The sequence below is a fragment of the Aythya ferina genome (assembly GCF_964211825.1).
Source record: "Aythya ferina genome assembly, chromosome: 4".
In the NCBI taxonomy this organism is placed as follows: domain Eukaryota; kingdom Metazoa; phylum Chordata; class Aves; order Anseriformes; family Anatidae; genus Aythya; species Aythya ferina.
Window position 1 is genome coordinate 33,365,822 of NC_140300.1, and position 23,545 is coordinate 33,389,366.

At 40.2% G+C, this 23,545-nt stretch overlaps 1 protein-coding gene across 7 annotated transcripts in view; it reads right to left on the reverse strand.

Annotated features, from left to right (window-relative positions):
* Positions 1–23,545, reverse strand: part of TNIP3 (TNFAIP3 interacting protein 3) — a 70,163-nt gene that overhangs the window by 43,213 nt on the left and 3,405 nt on the right. For 2 of the 7 annotated variants that reach the window (XM_084518796.1, XM_084518795.1), the window contains exons 1-2: positions 15,429–15,549; positions 7,032–7,117 (exon numbers count right to left, since the gene is read on the reverse strand). The exons of 1 other annotated variant lie outside the window; for it this stretch is intronic. In XM_084518796.1, the coding sequence (XP_084374922.1) occupies positions 7,032–7,117; positions 15,429–15,431 (89 nt within the window). In that variant the 5' untranslated portion in view covers positions 15,432–15,549. Of the gene's footprint in view, positions 1–7,031; positions 7,118–15,428; positions 15,550–15,743; positions 15,762–23,120; positions 23,199–23,545 lie in introns of those variants that run through there. 4 more of the 7 variants (XM_084518798.1, XM_084518797.1, XM_084518799.1 and 1 more) reach the window with 3 other exon arrangements.

A 23,545-nucleotide genomic window follows, 5' to 3' on the forward strand; every position in this document is an offset into this window, starting at 1 on the left:
ACTGAGCAGTATTGAGGGATTTAGGACATAGCTGTTAAAACCACAGGCTGATATTTTCAGAGTGAGCTGTCAAAGCTTCAGTTTTTTATCTGCTTGGACAGCCAACCATTGGTGAGAGATAGCAGCTCTTCTCTTCTTTTGCTCCACACACCTCCTGTGTGAGATCAGTACAGCAGCCAACTTAGCTGAGAGAAAAAACTCTTGCCTACAAGTGGCTTCTCATACAGACTATTTTTTGCTCATTGCCCAGGGTTGCAGTCACATGTCCTGCTCCAAAGAGCTTAAATGTACAACACCATCCACCTTCTACCTTTCACTACCTCTCCACTGCAAATCACCATCCTTAACTGCTGGCACAACCCACACACCTGGCTGCGTCAAAGTAGTCAGCTCAAACCCTTTAAAGTGAAATAAAGCAGCTTAGAGTAAAACAACTGCTCAAGAGAAAGGAGCAGTTCCTAGGTGCAGCTCTGAAGAAAGTAAAAGACGAGCAGCAATCTCTGGCAGGAGTGCAGTTGCGAGCACCAAGGCAGGCTGCACTCATCTCTGCTGCTGGTTCAGCCACAGCGAGAGGAGGTGTCTGACCACAGCCTCCTGAGATCAGAGCATGAATCAAGCTGGGAAATCCCCCGTAAAGATGGTGGGAGGGCTTTAAGTATTTCTTTGCAGCCAGGAAGTGTTCATTGCTCTTCTCCCTGCAGTTTGTCTTACTTCAGGCTGTACCTGGTATTCACCTTGGGCTCTTCCCTTTCTGTCTATGTTCTTCCCAGGCTTAACAGTATCTGGGCAAGAGAAGGAGCAAGAACCAGTAATGCCAGTAAAAAAGAAAAAGGAAAAAAAAAAAAAAAAAAAAAAAAAAAAAAAAGGAAGAGAACCACAATAGACTCCAACCCCTACAAACGGATTGGTGCTCTGTAATATCCACGTGCTTCAACATTGTCATGAATATCAGAAAAATATTTTGTTGGCTAGGTTCCTCAGGGCTTTGGTTTTGCCCCCCCTCCCCCTCCCCCCTAGGTTTTAGACTGAGGTGTTTTGATCATATTTTAAAAGAGTATTAGCCACTTTGATATTTAGAAGGGTACATTTATTGTGAGGTATGTAAAATGCTAATCATATCTGTAGTACAGTTCCATTTTACAGACGGTACATTCAGAGCACACAGATATCTGAGTGCTTGAATACCTTTGTGATAACAGTGATTAGGAGCTACCACAGAAGACAATTCTCGATGATTACCTGAGCTTCCCCTGGTGAGCTCTAGAGGGCACACAGCATTTAACTTCCACAGAAAGCAAGTCTTCCAGAACTACTTTTGGTTTTGTGAAGTTCACAGACGTGTTTCTGCACCATTACCATCCTTATTATGTTGCATCATTGCCAACATTTTCTAAAATTGGGTATTTTGGTTTTCACTAATTATGCTTTTTTAAGGAAAGCAAAAAAAAAAAAAAAAAACCTTTTGGAAAAGTCATTAAACTGAAACCCAGTCAAACTTTAGAGATGCATGCTTTGTAAAATCTATCATTAGAGAATATTAAAAAATAAAAAAAATAAAAAAAAAATCGTGCACTGATATGGGGCAAAGTATATCCCTTCTATGTGTAAAAACTTTCTTAAGTATAAAAATAGGAAGAAATAAAAAATACACAATATCCTATTTACACATTGTACTACAATTAAAGCAGAAGCCAATTAAAAATTTAGAATATTAACGCTTTGTAAATTTTGACTGACTTCCTCAGTTTCCTCTGCTGAGATAATTAAAACATTTGACATGGAAGCAGCACCTACAGATGTAACAAAGGCAGCTGGTTGCTCAATGTAAATTTTAGCAGTTTGCAGGAAAAGGAGAGAGCATATCTATGCTCATAATTTCCATATCATACATGAAAAGTAGTAGTCGACATCATTCTACCTGTGTCCTCCAAGAATAAAAAATTCCTTAGGTCTGTTCTCTTCCTTTTGAAAATTGCCATTCAGGATTTCACTGTTTGAGATCAGCTGTGCATCAGATTAAAGATATTTTCATTTCCCCTTTGTATTCACCTTGCTGCCGTTAAAGCATTTTACTCTTTTTGCTCTATGATACATCTTCATGCTATTTTAATTCCTAGGCTTTAACAGCTTTTTGTGGTTAATTATTTATAAATGGTTGCATACTTTTTATAGCAACTCAGTGTCTCAGCTGGGAGCCAGAATAAAAGTGTGACCAGCATATGCTTTGTACATGACTGGAACTAAAATTCCCATGTAGATCAATGTCACGCAGTTAAAAAATAAATAAATAAATAAATAAACATGCTATTCTGTCCTCAGAGGGCTATGCTATGAAGCTGTGGTTATACGTGCACAGCGAGTTTTATTAAATTATGCGTTTAACAGCCAAAGCAAAAACCTATCTTTGGCCCAAAAGTATCACTAAAGCCGGAGCATGTTATGGCACCAGAGAAGAAACTTGAGATGTGGAAACCAACAGCTCCCAGCAGAGCCAAGGGCACTTTGCAATCAGGCTTCTCCGCATCAAGAGAAGAAGCATGAGGCAGAACAACTCCATGATAACACACGTTTCCATTACAGAGCAGCAGCCATTTCCAGGCCTGCTCCACGGTCTTTTGATGAGCCACACGCTTTGGGCTTGCCACAGCGTAGATTCATGGCCAAGAAATATCTGCTTATCAACCAGTTGGGTAGGAGCCCTGCGCAGAGTCCCAGCGCTGCTGTCGATACCGTTTGTGAGCTCTTGGCTCTCCCTGCATTTCGCTGTGAACCAGCAACAGCGGGCACACCTACAGCGTGTCTCAATGCATCTACTGCCAAATGCTAATTTAGTACTGAATGCATATAACTACTTGAAATAATAATTTCAAGGCTGGTTGCTGGACTCATTCACCTGTGATTGGTGAAAGCACAAATATACACCATAAACAATCGTGGAAAAAGGTTTTAAGCCAGGATTTACAGCCAGATGCCAACACCATGGAGTCATATTTTGACGGGAAATGAATTCCAGAGTCTAGGAGTTAAACACATACTTCATCCCCTTGGGTGGGCATTTTGGACCTCAGATTTTTGCTTCACTAAGCCTAAAGAGCAGATTAATAGAAGGGTGTAAATTTCTGCATTTGAATTAAGGAGAACAAACTGGTTCGGATAAATTAAAACATCATTCCCTCCAGCAAAGAAAAGCCATTTCAGCTAATATTTCCCCAATTTATGATAAAGCACTTCATTCGTTTCAGAAAAAGGCCTTTAGAATTTGAGAAAGAAGAGAGCTGGGTTACAGAATTTGTAATCTAACCCATGCTAGAAATATATTTGAAATGGGAATAGAAATCAGGCATATAATTTTTAAAGACTGTTTACTGCAGAACTAGGTTATTCTCTTATGTTGTATATGATTTTAAAGGATTTTTGCTCTCTTAATTTGGTTTTGTATAATTCATAGTTTTTTTCCTTCTAAATACCTTAGGATTTTTATATTAAAATCTTACCCACCTAAGACTAAATGGCAAAGAATTTCTGGTCTAACAAGCAATGGGATGAACAAAATTTTAACAAGCAATGGGATGAACAAAGTTTTGCCATGAAAACAAGTCTTTTGTTGCAGATTCTTTTTTTCAGCCTCATGAACTCTTGCAGCTTTTGTAAGCCGTTAACAAACCACCAGTTCCTGAGCTGACAAACAACACTTAAAATCATGCAGCTCCCTAAGAATCGGTGGTGCCATTCCACTACTCAACACCTCACGAGCAGATCTCCTGAGCCTAAACTCTGAGTGGAATTTGAGCCAGATCTCTTAAAATTGAACTGCATTAATTCTACATTCTGCCTCACACCCCCCACGGTAAGAGATGGTTTATTAGTCACAAAGCATACTGCACCAGTGCAAACACAAAAAGAACACCTGCCTTTGTCAACTGCGAGGATATAATTTAAAAAGAGAACAAAAAAAAAAAAAAAAAAAAAGCTTCTAGAAATAGTTTTTTTTTTTTGTTTTTTTTTTTTCCAATCTATTTCCAACTTCCTTTTTTTAACTCAAATATTACCCCCAGAAAATCACCCAGTATTTCAAAAGCATAGCTGGAAACCCAGACACCAGCAGCAGCTGAGATCCACCTAGGAGACCTGCACTGTCTCTAGAATGAGAGCTCCCAGATGCTGTGGAAAAAAAGTGCTGGCACTGTTACTCAGGAATTAAGTTTGAGATTAAAGATAATCTTGCCCCAGTCCCAAGAAGAGAGCTCCATAAGGCAAGGTGTATGATAGGGGGTTAAAACATGTATGTACTGAGACTAGAGCAGAGAAATGCTTAAACTTTCGCTCAAATGTGATGCAGCCAAAACATCTGCCTGTCACCCCATAAACGTCCCTACACTTCTGTTCCCTTTACGACAAAGGAATGGAGCTTTTAAGGAACATTTAATAGCCAGCAGCTGTTTGGCTGTCAAATGCCACATCTGGAGAAGCTGTGCCGTTAATGTGAACAGAAACAATTATTCTTTAATAGTTTTGCTTAATTTTAAGAATTACACAAATCACAACAACAAAAGAGGTGCAATGGAAACACATCTGGTTTCTCAGAAAAGAAGCCAAAAAAGGGCGCAGTGATTCACTGAAGCTGCATCTCTAATTTGTTCTGTCTCACTGAAGAAAGAAGTAAAGCTACTGATATCCAGGTACTCAGTGCTTTTCCAGCCTTTGACTATTACCCTCAACAAATATGGGATGTGCAAGAAGATGGCAACTAGCTGGCTCACATTAAATCCCATTAGATGTCAGTTACTGCACAGCTCTGCGCCCCTCTGTGCGTGAAGGTTTGGGACTCTCTGGGACTGCACTTCAATAGTGCCTCCTCACTTCTGTACACCACAGCCTGCACATCAAGAAGAGAACATTGTTCCCCTTTCACTTGGATCTTCTGCTTAATTACACTACCAAAACCATAACGAAATTTCTTCCTGATGGACAGAATTTGGGATGACTTCAAACCCCTGGAAAGTCAATGAAATTATTTTCACGAATTTCGCTGTGTTTTAAAACGAGCTGTGAGTGAGTTACTGCTTCTCCAGAGAGACAGTCATCTGTAACGGAGCACCCAGACTCATCACCCAGGACTCATGCAACTGCGTGTGGATCGCTGGTGCAAAGGGAATTGAAGTTTTGCCATGAAAAATCAACAAAATGGAAAGCTGAGCCAAGCAGGGCCACCGACTAGCACGTGCTTTCTGGAGCAGATGAACTCCTCCACTGACATGCACACATGCAGGAAGATGGTGGGAGATGGCAGGAAAGCATTGAAAGAACCAAAAACTAAGAGTTAACAACAAGAAGGGAGACAAATCTAAAGCAGAGTGAAAATAATGTTTTCAAGTGCCTGCACTTTTCTTATGAAGACCAATAGCCAGAAAAGCTTGAATCCCTTTTACAACACTCTCCTAGCCCCAGCAGGTACCTTTTTGAAACTGTCACCCTCCCACAGCTCTTTCTAAACTGACTGCTCACTCCAGCGTGAGTACCAGGTGTCTATTCAGACCCTGCATGCACTCATTTCTGTGGAAAGCTGCAATCCTGATGCAATTTTATATGTTTGAGGTTTTTAACTGGTGCTTTACACCACCGATCTTTCTCTTCCTGAATCAGGCATCACCACAAACCAAACAAGACCTGTGCACTGCCCCTTTTGCCTCCGAGCTCACCCTTGGGCAGGATGTCGATGCGTCACCAAGCCTCACAGATCTGGGTTCACAGCTGAGCTGCACCCTTGCAGGAAAACAAGTCAGTGATTCATTTGGGTCAGTTTCACCCCTGTGGACCTTCGCTATTTTCAGTTACCTACTAATGGTGCAGGCAGAACAAACAGGAGAGCACCATTAGGAAATTCAGCCAGGAAATTTAACTTACAGTAGCTGATGGAGGACAACCAGCCCTGTTAAGTCAAGCCAACTTCTTGCCTGTGGTAGCTGTTAGGCAGCCAAAATGAAACAGAGAGGAAGCTCGCTGCACAGCTGTCTGCGTCACAGATCCAGGGCTTGAACTGCCAGCAACCGGCACCTGGTCTCACCAGGGATGCCAGCACCAGGAGGGAGACTTGACACCTCCCTCCCCTCGCAGAAACATGCTAGAGTCAAACTACACTAGCAGCACACAATGTCTTAAATAAATCGGAAATCCCAAGGGATTTCAATGTCCAGTTATTTCTCAATAAACTAACTGGAACAAAAAATGCTTCTTTCAGGAAGAAAGAAGGGTAGAGTACTATTCTGTAAACTTCACAAAACAAACTACACTTTCCTTAAAAAGTTTTGTTTTTGTTTTTCCTCTCATATATGCGCATTAAGCTTAATTCTAAAGCTATCTTTTAATCATTCTCAGCTACCTGGATTTTTTATTTATTTATTTTTATTTGGTCAGAGTTTGTCTTACTGAATACAGCTGTTCATCGAAATACTCAGCATCATTTGTTGTCTTAAATCTCCCCATGACTCACCGACAGTCTTAGAAACAGGTCATCACAGTCACAGACTCACTGAAAGCTGTTAGCAATATTGTGACCTCTCTATCTGTATAAAGTATCTCTCCTTCCTACAGTGCAACCTCTTTTCCTGCCGTTATCAGTAGAACTAGTATTACTCCACAAAGAAGCAACCAGCCCAAGGAGGTTGTGAAATCTCCATACTCAGAAATATTAAAAACTTGCCTAAGCAGGCTGAGCAATCTGACCTCAGCCCTGCTGGTCCAGGTGACCTCCAGGTCCCTTCCAACCTACGCTATTCTGTGATCATGCTCTTCTCAGTACAAAAAAAAAAAAAAAGCCCATATTTCACTTGTTTAACCAGAACTGATGCAGACCTCCACAGGACAGATTACAGTAGGAAAAAAATGTATTAGTCTGGGTCTCTGAAAGAGAAATTGACTGACAAATGCAGAAAATACCTGATTGTATAGTTCCAAAGCATAATGTAAATTAATTTTAAAATAAATAAATAAAGGGAGAAGCTTCTCCACATAGAGTTAAGATACTTTAATACCTTTCCATCTCACCACACTGATGGAGACACAATTCAAGGAGATCCTCTGCCTCTTTATTCTTCCTTTTGAGCTGCTCAGAGTGAATCTGTTAGAAACAGAGAGGAAAAAAAAAAAAAAAAAGTACACTTAGAGGGAAACAAAAAGGTTAATAATCTAGGAAGAACAACTTAATTGTGTAATCACAAGAAGAGATCATAACATCTTGTCTGCATTCCTGTTTTTTTCTTTATATACAATAAATGGCTTACATGTAGGCCAGGAATCTACTTTCTCCTTCCCACCATCATCTCCTCTTAAACCCACCACTCTAGCAGGGACAGTTTTGCAAGGGCAAGAGGACTATCACTCTCCAGCTGTGGTAGCAGGAATCTCCCCAAGGAGCAAAGCTGTCAGTAGCCACAAAAATACTGGAAGTGTTGTGAAAGGCTTTTATTATTATTCATTCTAAAAGAACCAACTATTTTAAATACTCTAGAGTTCATGTATGTCCTCAGATTGACCTGTAAATTCATATGCTTTGTGGAAGGATACAGTAAGACTATTACTCCAAATTTAAGAGAATGAGTAGTGAGCCTGATACAGATCACTTGAAGAGAAAAGAAAAGGAGGCTTGTGTAAGTTATTGTGCACAAGTGCATTGTTCAAGAACTATACAAGCTCCTAACAAGCTTCCTGCTCTTCGGGGCTAGTTACTGTCTAGCACTGCATTTCCAAAGAGAAGAAGGGGAAAAAAAAAACACCCTTCCCAGACAAAAGGACATACAATGGGGTAACAGTCACACTAAGTAGTTCACATATAAATAATTCTTTCAGATGAGAAGCCCAAACATGAAGAAAGCAAGCTGTGTATGTTGTGAAGTACCATCACCTCTACATGACAAGCGGGAGAACAGATGGCACAGGGACTGAGCCACTGCCACCTCACCCCCAGGAGCCATTCTGCTGCCTGTGCTGCAGGCCAGGGACAGCACTGGGTGAGTTTCTTCAGGATACGTGGGACACCCCATCAGAAAAGGAGTCCAGAAGTGTTATTATACACTTGAGATCAAAGTGTCAAAGCCACTGCGTTGTTATAGTTGTTGGTGTTAGAAAACTGGGAGATTAGAGCTTTATCATGACCTAAGAGATTTCATAACGCCTGGTGGAAGGATGACAATGTGACCACTGGAATAAAGCAGGAAGCGATCAAGAGTGGAACCTGCCATTTATAACCAAATAAGTTTTCAATTACAAGCCATTCTCTTTATTGGTAACATCAAATTAATGTGAAACCACAGCTGAACATTTTATAGAAACCATGCTGCTTCATCTATGTGCAGAGCAGAAGTGTAAAATAAAAGTTTGCCAGGAGAAGATCTGAGGTGTTTGGCATTCCTCCCCTGCTTAATTCTCCTTTCCAGCAGACATTTCACACATTTTAAATGCATCTGGTAATCACTAATTACAAGGATCCTATTAAGAAAAAATGTAAATTCAGTTTCATATGCAACTTGATTCCAGCTTGTCTGAGTTTTATGAGTGTCTGTTTAATCATAACAAAAACATGTTGAAGTATGGAAAGCTGTATTCATTTGATTTTAATGGGTGCTGCTGACATTTGGTACTAATAAGAATTAAGCCTTATTTTGGGATGCCTACACTGGGCATTTAGGTATCTAACAAAATACCAGTTTTGAAAAATGTTGACGTGGAATGAACACTCCCAACCTCCACCAAAACAAAACAAACAAAAAAAATGAACACACTAAACCAAATCTGGTTTGAAGAGGAAAAAATGAAAAATAAAAATAAAAACACACAGAAAAACCCACCACCACCAGAATTCAGACCACTATTTCATCCCTAATGCATCCCACTGGGCACTTCAGCATCCTCAGACCCATATGCCAGTTACACACACTATGACATCCCCCATGCTGAAAAAATGAGCCGTGTTAAAGTGATGCAGGTTAGAACTGACAATAAAGAGGATTCCTATGTGGGTGAAGTTTATGCAACAGCAAGTAAAGAAAGCTTTGGGGAGTAAAAAAGTGAAGGACATGGAAAGATTCCTTGTGTGACTTGCTGGTTCTGCAGCAACAGATCAGTTCAGTGGGATGTGCTGGGGAGTGCTCCAGGCCACTGCACTGGCTGCTCTGGGTTCTCCGTGGCCCTGCTCTGCAAAGGAGCTGCTAAAGCTGACAATTCCCAACTCAGTGCTTGGCCCAGCTGAAGACCCAGCTATCACAGAGCAGCAGTTCTCCAGAAGTCCTGCTGCCACCACCTGCTGGGGGTGGGGGGATCCCTCCTGCATGGCTTTGCAAAGTCCGTGGTACGCATCTCCTGACTCTTAGTCATATGCAGATTTTGCTGCATGCCCCACAGCACCGGGCACCCTGATTTAATATGTCTTTACCAGCCGGTCCAGCTACCAGAAGCTATTTCATGGTCATAGCACCAGAGTACATCCTCCCTCTTCTGAACAGTCCAAGCTGTGGGGAAAAGCAGACCTCACTGCCGTGAGAGCTGGAGCAATGCACACAGTAGAGCCTGGCACCTGCTTTGATTTGCCTCCGCTGTTCTCCAAACGAGTTTTGGAGACTGTGTTGATGCAGGGTAATGGCCTTGCCTTTCGTTTCTTAAGGCTTTGTCCTGAAGTGTGTCTCTCCTGAAAGGTCTTTTATTCTTTATTTTTTCCCCCAAATCATTTTGATTCTTCACAACAAAAAAAAAAAAATTACTGCAATGAATCCAACCTGTGTTGGCAGTGCAAATTGTGCTACATCTAAATCTGGTTACAAACCAAACAAGAGGCATCGAGGTTATTGTGCAAAACATGCGCACTTTTATAAAAACAACTAGAAGATTTTACAACTACAGTATGCAATTTAATGCTGTAGGGTTTTTATTGGATCAGACAAATTGAAGCCAAGGTGGATAAAAATGCAGCTACTTCAAAGAATCAAGGCTACGTAGGAAATAGGGGAGGTTATAATGTAAATGTAAATGTAAATACATTTACATTTATAAATACTATAATGTAAAGGATTGCTCAGAATTACATAAATTTTCTGCTTTCTGTCAAGGCTTTTAAGAACAGGAATGCTCTGAAGTAAAACAGGATTTGTTTTGCTCACAGATTTATGTGTTTTAGCCACAATTGAAGATATATAGTAAAAAGCATACAAAATTCCTTGGTGCTCTCCTACCAGATTTATCAGTGCTCCAGTGATAATCCAAGCCTTAAGTGCTTCCTAAATATATGTGAACAGGACAAAAAAGCTCTTTTTGGTTGGAGTACTAATTTGTATTAAAAACAAGGAAGTTTTCCACATGCAGAAAACATATTTGGAAAGAAAAGAAAAAAAAAAAAAAAAAAAAAAAAACCTCCACACAGAGCAACAAGAAGACTAATTCTTATAAAATAATAATTATAAAATAAAAGGCCACATAGGCACTCAAACTAGAGCTTCAAAATGTTACCCAAAGCACATTTCAAAAACATCTATATTGTGAACGTTAAACGTGCACTGCTCTCATTTTGCCTCCTGCCACATTCTTTTTCTTTCTCCAAATCCAGTGCTAGCTTAAGTGCATCCTATCTTCCTCAACCTTCATTCCATTTTCCCCAAACACACTTTGTAATTCACTTGTTCCTGTGTTGTGCCAAAGCAATATTTTGTGGGGATGCAGTGTAAGATGAATCTCAGAACTGAGTCGGCCTAAACAAGGCAGGAAAGGGAGAGAAAATATTGTCAGGTTTCTCCACACACACACTCTATCCAATGATTCAATTTAACTGAACACCACCATAAACTGACATTGTCTCAATGGAAGGAGCAGAAAACAGCTAGCATGCCAGAAAAAAAAAATAATGAAGTAAATACTTGCAAACTAGGCATAAGGAACAAACCCAAGAATAAGTTACCTTTCCACTGAAACACATTTTTTGTAAAGCAAAAGATCCAGGACTAACCGTCACAGACAGGCCAAGTAAAATTACATCATTTAAGTAATACCCAAATTGCAAAATAGCTCCAAAACAAAGTGGAACATATATAATCATAAATGCTGTTGATAAACAAGCCAGCAGGTTACACACTGTGTGTGGCTGTTGCGTAGGAGGGGGGGGGGGGGAAAGAAATGGATTATTACTGTAAATGTGATCAAAATGGAAGAGCAACCAAAGAAACAAATAAGCATTTGATGAAAAAGATCCTAAGCAACATATACGGAAACTAAATCGATACAGCAATAGAGACTTCAGGATTTTTTTTCTTGACCCATAACTCTGAGAAAGTTAAAAATACAACTTAATATTTCTGTGACGTCTTCCTCCCTAGATAGTCCCAGGTTTAATACTCGTAAATAGCACTAATGTTCAGTGCAGCCAGACTTCAACCAGCTATTACATGTCTTCCTGCTTTTGCATCCACGCTCTTTGCTGAAAATGCAGCTTCAGTCATGTAAATGCAGCACAAGAAAACCCACAAAGACAGCAAGATCTGCCAGTCCTCTCCTCCCCCTGTTATTTCCTGATAGTGCTGAAACTTCAATATTAGACCTTTTCTAATCATATATTTAAAGTCTGACATTTTATTTGTGCGAAAAATAGAAAGTTGTTAGGTTCTTCAGCTGTCTTGCCCAATTAGATTCAGATAAAATGAAACTGGTACCTGCATTGTGTGCTGCAGGGAGATTTAACTCTGAATACTTAAAACTGATCTCCCCATTAAGCACAATTTTCCTTGGTTATGGTAGCAGTAGAGTCAGAAGAGCAAACATCCCCAAAAACCTAATTCACAGATGCCACAAATCTGTGATATCCAGAACTTGATAAGCACTCTATTTAATTTCTTGAACTAATCTCAAACTGTGCAATGACTGAAATAAATCAAGACCCAAAACAACTGAAGGCTGTTGCAGTGGACCAGACTGAAGAACGAGGCAATTAAAGGCTGAACGCACTATTTCTACCCAGAACTAAAAGCCTGGTTTTCTGCACGACGTAGATGGGACTCTGGAGAGGCTCTGCGCTGCAAGCTGTTTGGCAGCAGTCCAGGAAATGCAAACGCACAGTGCAATCTCTGCATTCACTGTCTCGCATGGGAGGTAGCAGGCTGGCTTTGTACAGATAGGCAGCATCTGCCGTGCAGCTCTTTGGTCTTACAATAGGGTGTCTGAAAACATTTCTATTGACACACACAAACTAGTTGAAGTAGTGGGTATAAATCCTGTTTTTAAGTACATGACCTGGATTGAAAAATCAATACATCACTTTTTTCTTACATTAAACCAGAATGGAAAACATTTTACAGACATAGTTATTTCTTCAGAAATTTGTCCATTTAATGATTTCTAAACATCTTCAGATTTAGATGTACTTCTTAAGATCTTCAAAGTGAGTAAAATATTCCCATGTGAGTATAAACCCCTTCAAGTAGAAATCAACGGCACAAATATTACCAAAAGCAGCCAGGGTCATGCCCAGAGCAAAGCTCAACGTAAGTCATTCCACACAGACATCTGCACAGATGAATCTAAAGCACAGAAGACAATTTGAAAGGCTTCAAAACCTAAATTCCTTGCCAAAAATATTATGGCTACAACTCTAATGTGCAAGAGTCACATAAGAAGTGACGAAGAGAAGTCAAGTATGATCAAGTTGTCAAAGCCATGCACAATATACCTCAAGTCCTCAGTGCTTTCCTGGATTCCTACAAAGTCACCTTCTTCCCTCTCCCATCACTGGAATCCACAGAAAGAAGAAAATACTACTAACCTCTAATTATTACAAGGTTATGAGTTGGTGTGTGTGTGTGTTTGCGCTACGCTTTAATGTTTTGGAGTGATTTACAACGTACCAAGAAGTTGCTAGAAGATATATGATGATGTCTGCAACCAAAAACATTGCCTGAAAACAAAATCTCAACATTTTTCTTCCTGTATATGAAAATGAATTTTAACTTTCTGTTATTTGAGCCTCTCTCATATTCATACATATCCTATCACTGATTTTCAGATACTGCACATATTTCTCCTAAAAGTATTGAAAATGAGGGGCCTCAGTTCTTTACTGGAAAATGTTGGGTTTGACCAGCGCCCATCATTGCACAAAGACCTGGGGGCAAAGGCAATGATACTTTGAACGTACTTATTGCCCGAAGTCTATGAAGGGGAATCCTTGTTAATAGAATATGAATTATTTTATTAAAGATTTACAGAATGCAGTGATGAAATAAAATAAAGCCTTCAGCAATAAATCTATTTAATTTGTTTAAAGGCAATTTATCAAGAAATCACAAATCTGTCAAACAGTGAACTCTGCCAAATATACAGTTCTTCAGAAGAACACGTATAAACCAGGCGTATGTCATCTAAGAGCACTGCAGGAAGCCTTCCCAAGGGTACTTTACTCCTGTTCTGTATCTAACTTCAATTAGCATGACAAATTATTTGAGGGTGGGCAAGATGGGAAGGAAATACTTAGCTGTTTGTTAAATGTCAGCTCTAAATTATGCAGTGAAAGATATTTTTTTTTGTTATTATTCACTGTCAAAGTACGGACAGAAATAATTCCAGAAGATAACATGCAGAAGTAGAAAGGAAAAATGCTGCAAGATAAAAGCAAGATTAATAAATATTATAACAATCGATAGTGCCAGAGATGATTTTCTGAAAAATTTTCAATGGACATCTCCCAACAATACAACTGTGATGTGAAGGGAAAGAGAAACAATGGAACTTCCTTGTGCAATCCAAGCCAAGAGAGAAATGATTTAGGATCTATTAAGTCCACTGACTTTGGAAACAGATCTGTGGAGTATAAATAGGTAACTTGCCACGTTAATAGAAAGATTGCTCCAAGGACAGGGTCCACGTGGCTGGGAAGGAGATGAGTTTATGAGAAAAGTATTCAAGATACAAGCACACCTACCACAAAAAGTTGTACAGCTGCAAGAGCAGAAGCCTAACACTAAGAAGGTAAGAATCTGATTCAGATGAGGAGCTCAGCTCAGATTTATATAAACTTCAAACTCTCCATCTAAGCTTCAAAATCTCAGAACAAAATAAGAAAGAAGAAATGAGCCTATAGAAAACTAGGAATGATCTGACAAACCCATTCCATTGCAGAAAAGCTTGGCACAGTTTGGCTGGCAGGAACACAAGTGCTAAACAGCTCTCAGAGACCTGCGAAATGCTTGTTGCTTTGTATACACTCTAGTGTGCCCACACTTCTGATAATGGGATACTCTCACTGCTGGAAATTAGGACTCTGCCAGCAGTATATCTTGGTGTACTAAGGATCCAGCAGCATGTGAAGGGAAGACGACCCTTTAAGAAACTCTTTTTCCACAGCTTTCTGGGTGGGTTGCTGTGAGCATTTTTAAGTTCTCATAGATGTACTGACAACTCTTACTTTGGTTTGAGAAGGGGGAACTGGAGCAGAGAGTCCTACAGCTATCCTAGTGTAATGGTTGTGCAGGCCCTCTGGCAGCAAACACCGCTGGCTCTGAAGACAGAAGGGTTAATTCTCACTGCAACGGCTACAAGTACCGCAGCTTTATATTTTATCAGGCAAGGAATTAAAACACAGAGAGAAAAAAAAAAAAAAAACGTGCATAAATTTGCTTTCTTTTCCTTCTACACAAGCCTCAATAATCCTCACAGCTCACTCTGTTTATGCCTATTAACCGAAAATGTACCACTTGAAATTTCTTACGCTGTGACTCCAAGTATTCCTTACTCGGGGTTGAAATGCTTCAAAACTTTTTCTGGGATGAAGCATTAATGTTAATTCACAGCAACAAGGCAAGCAAAAACCACCCAGCCCACAGCCCCGGACCACCCTCAAATGCTACATGGACTACAGAAAACAATTTGTAGCAGATGTGGATAAAGGGCCCTTCTGTTTCCTAATCACAGGCCCAGCCAAGGGAATCCTGTGGCTGCTCATCAGAGCCCGTAGCACAGGGCACATCCCAAACTCTACAGAACGGGTAAAATTTCCTAAAGTTTCAGCAGAAATGTTACCCAAGGAAGAAGCATGGGTCAAACCCAGTAGATGTGCACTGAGTCTTTTTAACATTAGATTTACTCTAAAGTAAGAGTTTGACATAGCCCAAATGCTCTACATGGCAATAATGCTTTACTGTTCCTGTATCATTCACTGTCCAGCCTTGTAGGAGAAAAGAGAGTACAAAAACTGTGCTACAGCAGAGTATAAATGTGCATGAAATCACATGATTTATACACAATTGTGAAGAAAATAAAAGTTAAAAAAAAAAAAAAACCTCTTAGAATACAAGGTTTGGGATTTGAAATCTTTTTTGGTAGATGAAAAAGATGCACATGATTTCATCCTGAGGCTAGGCAGGGACACAGCGATGCCAGCTCCGAATGCAGCAGTTACTCACCATTGTCAGGCGAGGTGCTCATCTCCGTGTCTGCTAGGTTAGAAGGCACTAGTCTCAATAAAGGCTCTCTGAATCAAATGACAACTAAGCGGTTTGGAGGCAAATATATATCTATCTCAAGGTTTAACCTACACCCCAGGCTTAGGGAAACCCCTTTCTTAAAGTCATTCTAACGGTGGGGACGCATTCATATCTCACAAATAAACACAGCCCACGCAGCTCTACTTGAAAGCAGTGCTTGCAGGAGACCACAGAGGATTCCCTCTCGCTCTTCAGATTACCATGGAACAGTGACACAATGGTACGCCCACTCACCAGCAAAGAGGCATGCGGTGGGAAAAGCAGCGGTCTAGCATGGTGGAAAAGTTGTATCAGCTCAAAAGGTATATAGCACCAGTATTAATCTAGAAGCAGAATAATTTACTGTAAGGAGGAGATAGGTCAGGGACCCATTTCTAGGAATGCATTTTAATTAGAATTTATTCTAAAGGTTTCCCTGCAGAAACAGCACTCAGTGTAGCCAGCCGCAGGCTCCTCATCAGCAGTGACATTCAGCTCTCTCCCCAGCCAACAAGCACCACGTTCATTATCGTATCTGATTTTCTCGCTGAGGAAGAGGGCGTAGAGAGGTGGAGACTGCACAAACGTCTTCCCCTCCGCCCAGACAAGAAGTGATGTAGCATTTTCAGGAGCACGCTATTCATTTCAGAGCGTAGCCCACTGCACCTAGGAGCTCATTAATCAAGTTTCACAGATGATAAAAATTAACACTGTCATTTTGTTACCTAGAAATGAAAGATTCATTATAAGTATGTTCAGAAAAGGTTATCTTGAAGAATGACTTGTATTAGTTTCAGTTTTTATGACAACAAAACCCGCGCAGCCATGCACCAGGGAGGGGATACCTTTCTAGCATTTTTAGGAGGCTGCTGTTGTCTTCTGCACTGGAGATACCAGTGATTTAACTGCCCTGGAAGCATTTTTGTCCTCCTAGCAGGAATATCACAGTTTCTCAGAAAAGTAGGGTATATCTTTCTCTGTCAAACCATTTACCCTCTGCCTCTCACATGCACACACACAATAATCATTTGCAAATTCGTGTCCAATTCCCTGTTGAAACAAAACTATTTGCAGCAGGCATTTGCAGCTACAGCAGAGGAGAACAACAGGCCAGGGTCAGGATGTGGGAGACCAAGGCTCAACTCCTTCTCCTGCCTGTAGGGAGTTCAACTGTGTTTGCATCTCGTGGGCAAGTGTTTTAACTGCTGGAGTTAGAGCAACTTCTCTATTCTTTTGCAGTAACAGTCTTCACTGTGTGTGAAGTATTTGCTGTTGCTTTGTTGGGGAAAACGTTAATGACTTTAGCTTGACGGTTCAGACTTTCAGACTTCTGCCAGAGTTCTGATTTACTGTCTATCTGGTCAAAAAAAAAATTTAAAAAGCTCAAACATCTTCATCCTCTCAGAACAGCAGCCTACTCACTCAGCTTTACATCAGCACACTTTTTCTTGCTCTGATCACTGGTTTAGTTATATATAAGTGCTTATAAAAAGCAGAACAGCTTCCTCAGGGGAGGTTGAAAGCAACCCACCAGCAAAAGCTCAGTAGCTAGCTGTTAGAGCACTATCTTTGAGACAAATGATGTGTACCCAGATCCTTCCAAGCAGCAAAAGAAATTGAAGCCAAGAGATACGCATCTGAGGGGAAATGCTTCTTCCACCAGCTAATGAAGTAACAAGGGAATAACATCTCTTCTTCCTCAGTAATGCCTTCAAAAAAAAATACAGCAAATCTAGCCTTCTATGTTTTTTGGCTTTCTCTGCACTAAAACACAGCTTTTGACTTTGGTCTGACCAACATGCTTAATTGCTATGGGACTGGAAATAGTTCAGCGGGTTGTTGTTGTCAGTTTGTTGACATCTGTCAGCTAAGCAACAATGATAGAGCTAAATTAAGTCTTTCCATGTGTACTGTTCCTGCGTTTAATATCCATCACCTGTTCAACTGCACTGCTATGGTTTCTTCCAGGGAGACCAGGAGTAATCAGATTTCTTCTAGTCCAGGACCAGGTAAAGCTGGGACAGTTAAGCCTTTAAGATCAGGTGCCTTCTTATCTGGAAGGCTGGGAAAAAAAGCAGACAAAGATGCCATTCCTCAAAGAAAATGTTTACAAACATTTCTAAGTCATTCCAAAGAATCCAAGATGAAAATGTGGGCTCTTCCTATCATGTTAATGCCAGTTTAGCAGCCACCTTGCCTCAGAGAGTCATATTGTTTCATTGTGAACTCTGAATAAACACTAGTGGCATGAACATAATGCTATTTTCACCACCACAAGGTAGGCACAACAAAATGTTTTGTGGAGACAGAGAAAAGTAGACAATGGAAAAATTGAAGGGGGAACCCTTTCTCTTAACCTCCAGTGGAAAATTGTGGGGGTAAAGCAGAAATCACACATGCATCTTTTTACCTGACCTCCCCGCTCCCCCATTCAGAAGAGGAAAGCCCCTTTGGCTACACCATAACGTGCCTGAATAATAAAAAATTCATTGCTTCTCATGCATACCCAAGCCACTTATCTATAGAAAGTCCAGATTGGATGGCTGCCATTCAAATTATTTTATTGTCCACTAAAGAACTGTTTGTGTAAGGGCTTTCCATATGGGAAAAATAAGGAAATGAGTTAGAGAAAATTTAATATAATGTAAAGACAGCAGCTTAAAGTACCGGATCCTAGGTGACTTGTAAAGGGCTTAATTGCCATGTAAGTATTACTGAGAAAAGATCACTACAAGGAAGAACAGAGATTGGAAAAAGAAAAAAAATCAAAGTGCTCAAAACAGTTCAGGACTCTGCTATTCTGGAAAGGAAGCTGAAGACAGATCTGCTGTACAGGAAGCTTCTGAGACTTAGTTTTTAAGTTTATACTTTGATACCACACTTAGGGCATTAAGAATTCATCTTGCCGAACAAAGGCAGCCTGCTATTGTCAACATCAATGTTACTCACTGGCTGTCTACAGCTGTCCTCCTCTTTTTGGTGCATGAATGAGAACCACTCCCACGCACTTACATTTTTGTCAAGCTAAAACACTCTTCTGCTTCACTCACAGAAATAGATTGGTCGCTATCATCATTTTTGTCTCTTTTTTAAACAGACTCAGATGCCCCAAATCAAGAAGTAGGAACACAAGGCAGTCAGTCCTAGCTGTCATGTTTTTGATGAAAACTCAGTTAATGGGTGTGGATGCATCTTGTCCACGCTCGATACAGAGTTGAAATACATTTTTGTGCTCACAGAAGTGACCTTCCTGGAGAGGAACATACTGCTACCCAGTTCTAACCTAAATGTTAGTGAACAGCTTTGATTTAGGTTTGGACTCTGTAGGGTTTTGCCTGAGATGTACAAGAAGTCAGAGCACTTCCCACCCACTCTGTTCCTGCTCCCTGTGTGGTTTACTGCTTAGACACAAAAGAAAGACCACCCACAACAAATTCTCCCTTCCTTATGGGAAAACTGGAAAGGCCACAGCTACTTTATGAGGTCTTGGATGGTGATTCAATCAATTCTTCATTATTACTCAAATATATTTTTATGGATTTTCACTATTTCACTGGATTTTCATGAAGATGCTCATGAAGTTGATACATTCGCAAGGTAAGGAGAGACGATGGCAATGGTCTCACCTCCATCCAACCACACAGCTCTTTATAAGTCGATTGCTGCCTCAGATTTTGATGAAGATGGATATCTCATCCCCAAGTCATCACCCTCCTCCAGTATCTTTCCTATAAACTTCCACTGCAAGCATACAGCCTGGTCTTTTTTGAAATCAGTTGGTATGCTTTCATGTTTTTCCAATGGACCTGGTCTGATGTAAGGTCCATTGGAAAAGGAAGTAAGGTCTAATGTACCCGGTAAGAGCTAGCTGTTTGTTCCAACAGAGGAAGTTTGATTGTTCCAACAGAGGAAGATACCTTCTCCTGGGCTATGCTTGCAGCTGACCAAGGGCAATCAGTGGAAATGAAGGCATCTCACAGGAGGTATCCTGGTTGTTGGTGGACAGGAAGAATGGCACTTTGCAGCAGAGGAGGATGGTGAATGGTGACATGTCCACTGCATTTCAGATGAGAATTGTACTCTTTCTAGGCTCTCTGAAGGACCTGATGACCTTTTTTTCACAACCACTAATACTCATCATAACAGACAGAGGAAGTCCTCTTTCCCCCCGAAAAAGCATATGAATCTAATTTTCCCTTTTTGTAAAATCAAGAATAATATCTGCTTACAACTTCACTATATGGTTTTGCAAGACATAAAAGCATGTGTGGTAAAGCTAATACCCACATTAGAGGGAGAGTTCTCTCACTGTTAGAAGCCAGATCCAAGCATTTCTAATATAGCTCCCCATAACATATGCACACAGACAACAACAAAAAAATCTATCAAGACAAGTGTTCCCATATATCACCCTACAAGAAAATTGCCTTAGAGTTGTTTCCTGCTACTAAAAGAAAGAACTATAAAAATAAAGGAACTCCTGAACTTAGGTTGCTATTTCCACCTTGTATGACCTGAATTTTATGGAAGCAGTACCCCTGTGTTATTCAGATTTACTCATAAAACATAGACAGAGGCAGTGTACAAACATTGGGGAACAATCAAGAGCAAGGTAAAAAATTCTTTGAACAGTAAAGAAAAAGGTTGTTAAAATGATTAATTTTTTAAATGTTGTAATGAAAAGTCATTTGCTGTAGCAGAGATAAGGTTGCTTTTTTTTTCTCCTCTACGAAAAAGAAAAGCCAAGTGCTTGGAGCACTAGGAGACTATAGCAAGCAGTTTTACTTCCTCTATGTACTTCCCCTGCAATCGTGACCTAAAAAAGTCAAGTACAGATTACTTTACAAAGTAGGGACAAATATATTACCTATTAATTATAACCTCTCTCTAAACCTTGGCAATACATCTCTGAGCATCCTATTTTTCAAGAAGCCTTAAATCACAGCAGAGAGCAAGTTAGTCCAATAAATGATCCATTACTCTCTTACAAATGCTAGCAAACATTCAACTTCTATTCACCATAATTTCTCTAAAAGGCATGTTCAACTTCTACAAATCAGACAGATTTAATCTATATGAGAGTATTATTCAAACAAGACAAATGGGGTACAAGTTTCAAAAATGTGAACTCCAGATCCATGTAGGTGTTACACTGTGGTGGAGCTTAGCAGCAGCTTCTGCTCAGCATGATGTGAGCCAGTCTAGGTCACTGGACACTAAGACAACCTCAGCTGCACCGGGTAAATGGTAAGCCCAGTCTTACTCACATAGGACCTTCACTGGAGCAGCCTGACCTATACTGGCCAAGCTGGTCGGCTCCCAGACCCAGGGTGACTCCAGACTGACCCACCTGAGTGTATCTTCACCGTGCTGCCCTGGTTTGCAATGCAGGGTTTGAGTTTTTCTATCCTATGGACCGGCCCAGCTCTTTTGGTCCTGTTGCCCTAAGAGGACCATAGCTAGGCAAATGAGACATTTTAGAGCATTGCTATAAAACTCAGTCTTTAGCACCTAAATACCTTTGAAAAAAGGTAAAGCCCCAAAATAGTTTTGGGACTGGGCTGTCTCTAGTCTCCCATTCATCTGGGCAGATGTTCCTCACTGTTAGAAAATGACTCCTGAGGTTATAGTTTCAGAGCAATGCCCCCTAAAAGCATTCTTCCTAAGGAAATCCCCTCACCTTCAGCTAAGACTATTTTTTTAATGTTCTTTCTATAAAAGCATTAGTCAAAGGCTATGGGAAATTGTACAACTTTGTGGCTTTTATTAACTTATTTCCTTTACAGCAATAAGCTGTAAAACCAGTAGTGGGACTATTTCTAAATTCAAGAGTGTTACTGTGGGGCCTTCAGCAACATCATGGTTCCTTTTCAATGCTTAATAACCACCGTATCTCTACATGTAACCACCCCCTTCCATATGATAATGAAGATACTGATATGACTTGCATTTAAGTAATACACTCAGGGATGGGGAGGGAGAGGTAGTTTAGGTAACTTAGAAATTGGAATTGCTGAGTCCTGTTTAAATGACAAATAAAACTAGAAAGGGTCAAAAATATTATATAAGTGTACATATGTGTGTGTGTGTATGTATGTGTATATATATATGTATATATATATAAAATAGAATGGCTTGGATTGGAAGGAACCTTTATGATCACCTAGTTCCAACCCCCCTGCTATAGGCAGAGATGCCACAATATAATTATATAATTATATATTATTTATAAATAAATAAATAAATATGTATATATACATATATATATATATATATATAAGCAGGTATTTCCAAGTCTGGAAGCAGCAGAGAACAAGCTATCTCATGCAGCACAAAGGTAGATGTCACCAGCAGAACAGGAGAGTCTGTATTACAGCCTGTAGAAACTGTCAGGTAAATAATGAAAATAAGGAAGGAAATCTGGAGCTGAAAGGGGGAGCAAATCAATTGTCCTGTGAATACACCTGAATTGCCTGCATATCTGTATATGCATGAGAAGGCTGGACCAAAGGCTATTGCAATTTGAAATTTCCATCTCCTGTATGCACACACAGTTTTGAAAGGTGATTAATCAAGTCTCAACATCACTCCAGATCACAGAATGTGGTAGATGAGGGTTTCAGAAGATGGCAACCTAAAGCAACGTGGGCTAAAACAGCAGTAATACAGACAGAGATACTCAGATCTGTAGTGAAACAAATTCAAAGCGTTTTTCCATGCCAGAGTAAAAAAGAAATCAGAGCAATTAAATTTTGAATCCAAACAAACATACAAAAAAACCTAAACCAGATCATGCTTCTTGCTGAAGAAATCCTAATATTCACTACTGGGAACTCACAAGCTTTTATGCAGTTTGTTTTTTTTGTTTCTCCCCCCAGCCCAGCCCTACAGATCTTCAGAGATTCATAACTGCTGAGTAATTTTTTCAATTTGAGATGGGTTTTGATCTATTAAACTTCTAACCTGCTTACTTCTTACTGGAATTGCCATTAATCTCCAGTTTAATAAACAAAACTGACAACAACTTTGCTTGTTTAACCTACTACTTCCGCAAACCTTTCTCTGTTTCAAACTACAACCTACACAATGGAACAGGATTATATTTAGCAATAATACAATTTAATAGTTGGAATCCCCTTCAGCTTGAAGCAAACATGGGTAGTGACTCATTACATAGCATTTTAAAAAGGGGATTTCCTGCTGAAGTAAAACACCAATGAACACACACACAAAAAAAAAACAAAAAAAAAAAACAAAAAAAAAAAACAGCCAAGAAAACAGTAAAGAGGGATCCCAAAGATCCACTAGGGAGGCAAAATGGTTAGAGAATAAAAGCAATGGCTTTTATTTCAACTGGATGTGCATGAACTGAGCTGGATTTGTTATTCTAAAACTGAAACCAGAAGACACACCGAAATTTGAGCCTTCGCTCTGAAACCCAGCTGAGCCAACACAAGGCTGCTTTCATCAGTCAGCAGCGGTTTTGTAGTTTTTCACTTCATCCTAGATTCTGGCAAAGACAGAGCAGTTCTATGCGTCACCTACAACACTGAATCCAATACAGAACTAGCCATCATTTCAGCTATTGCACAAGAAGACAGAGAAATGGATTATCAAGAAGCAAGCCGTTACCCAATATCTGGGCTCCCTTCCATGAGTCAGAGTGGAGCAGTCTACCGCTTTCAGTAAGTATGAAGGTCATTTTTGCAATTACTGTTTCTAGTAAAGATAAACTCCCCCACACACAGTGAAAGCAGGAGGGTGGTTACGAACTGTGTGGGATGTTTCATATGTAGGCTGTGAGAGCATGGGACACCTTCTGCCTTGGCTATGAAACTCCAGGAATTGGGATTTTTACTGACTGTGTGACGGCCCAATGAGCAGGGCTCCCACAGAGCACTGGCACACCAGCACATTTGCATTGGTGGCACATTAAGGGAGGAAGATCACCAGCAGGCCAAGGATGAAACACGGGGATGTTCTGCCACTGAATCACGCTGCTACCTCACCCAGTCACACTGCTGCCTACTTCCGTGCAGGACATCTAAGAAAGTTCC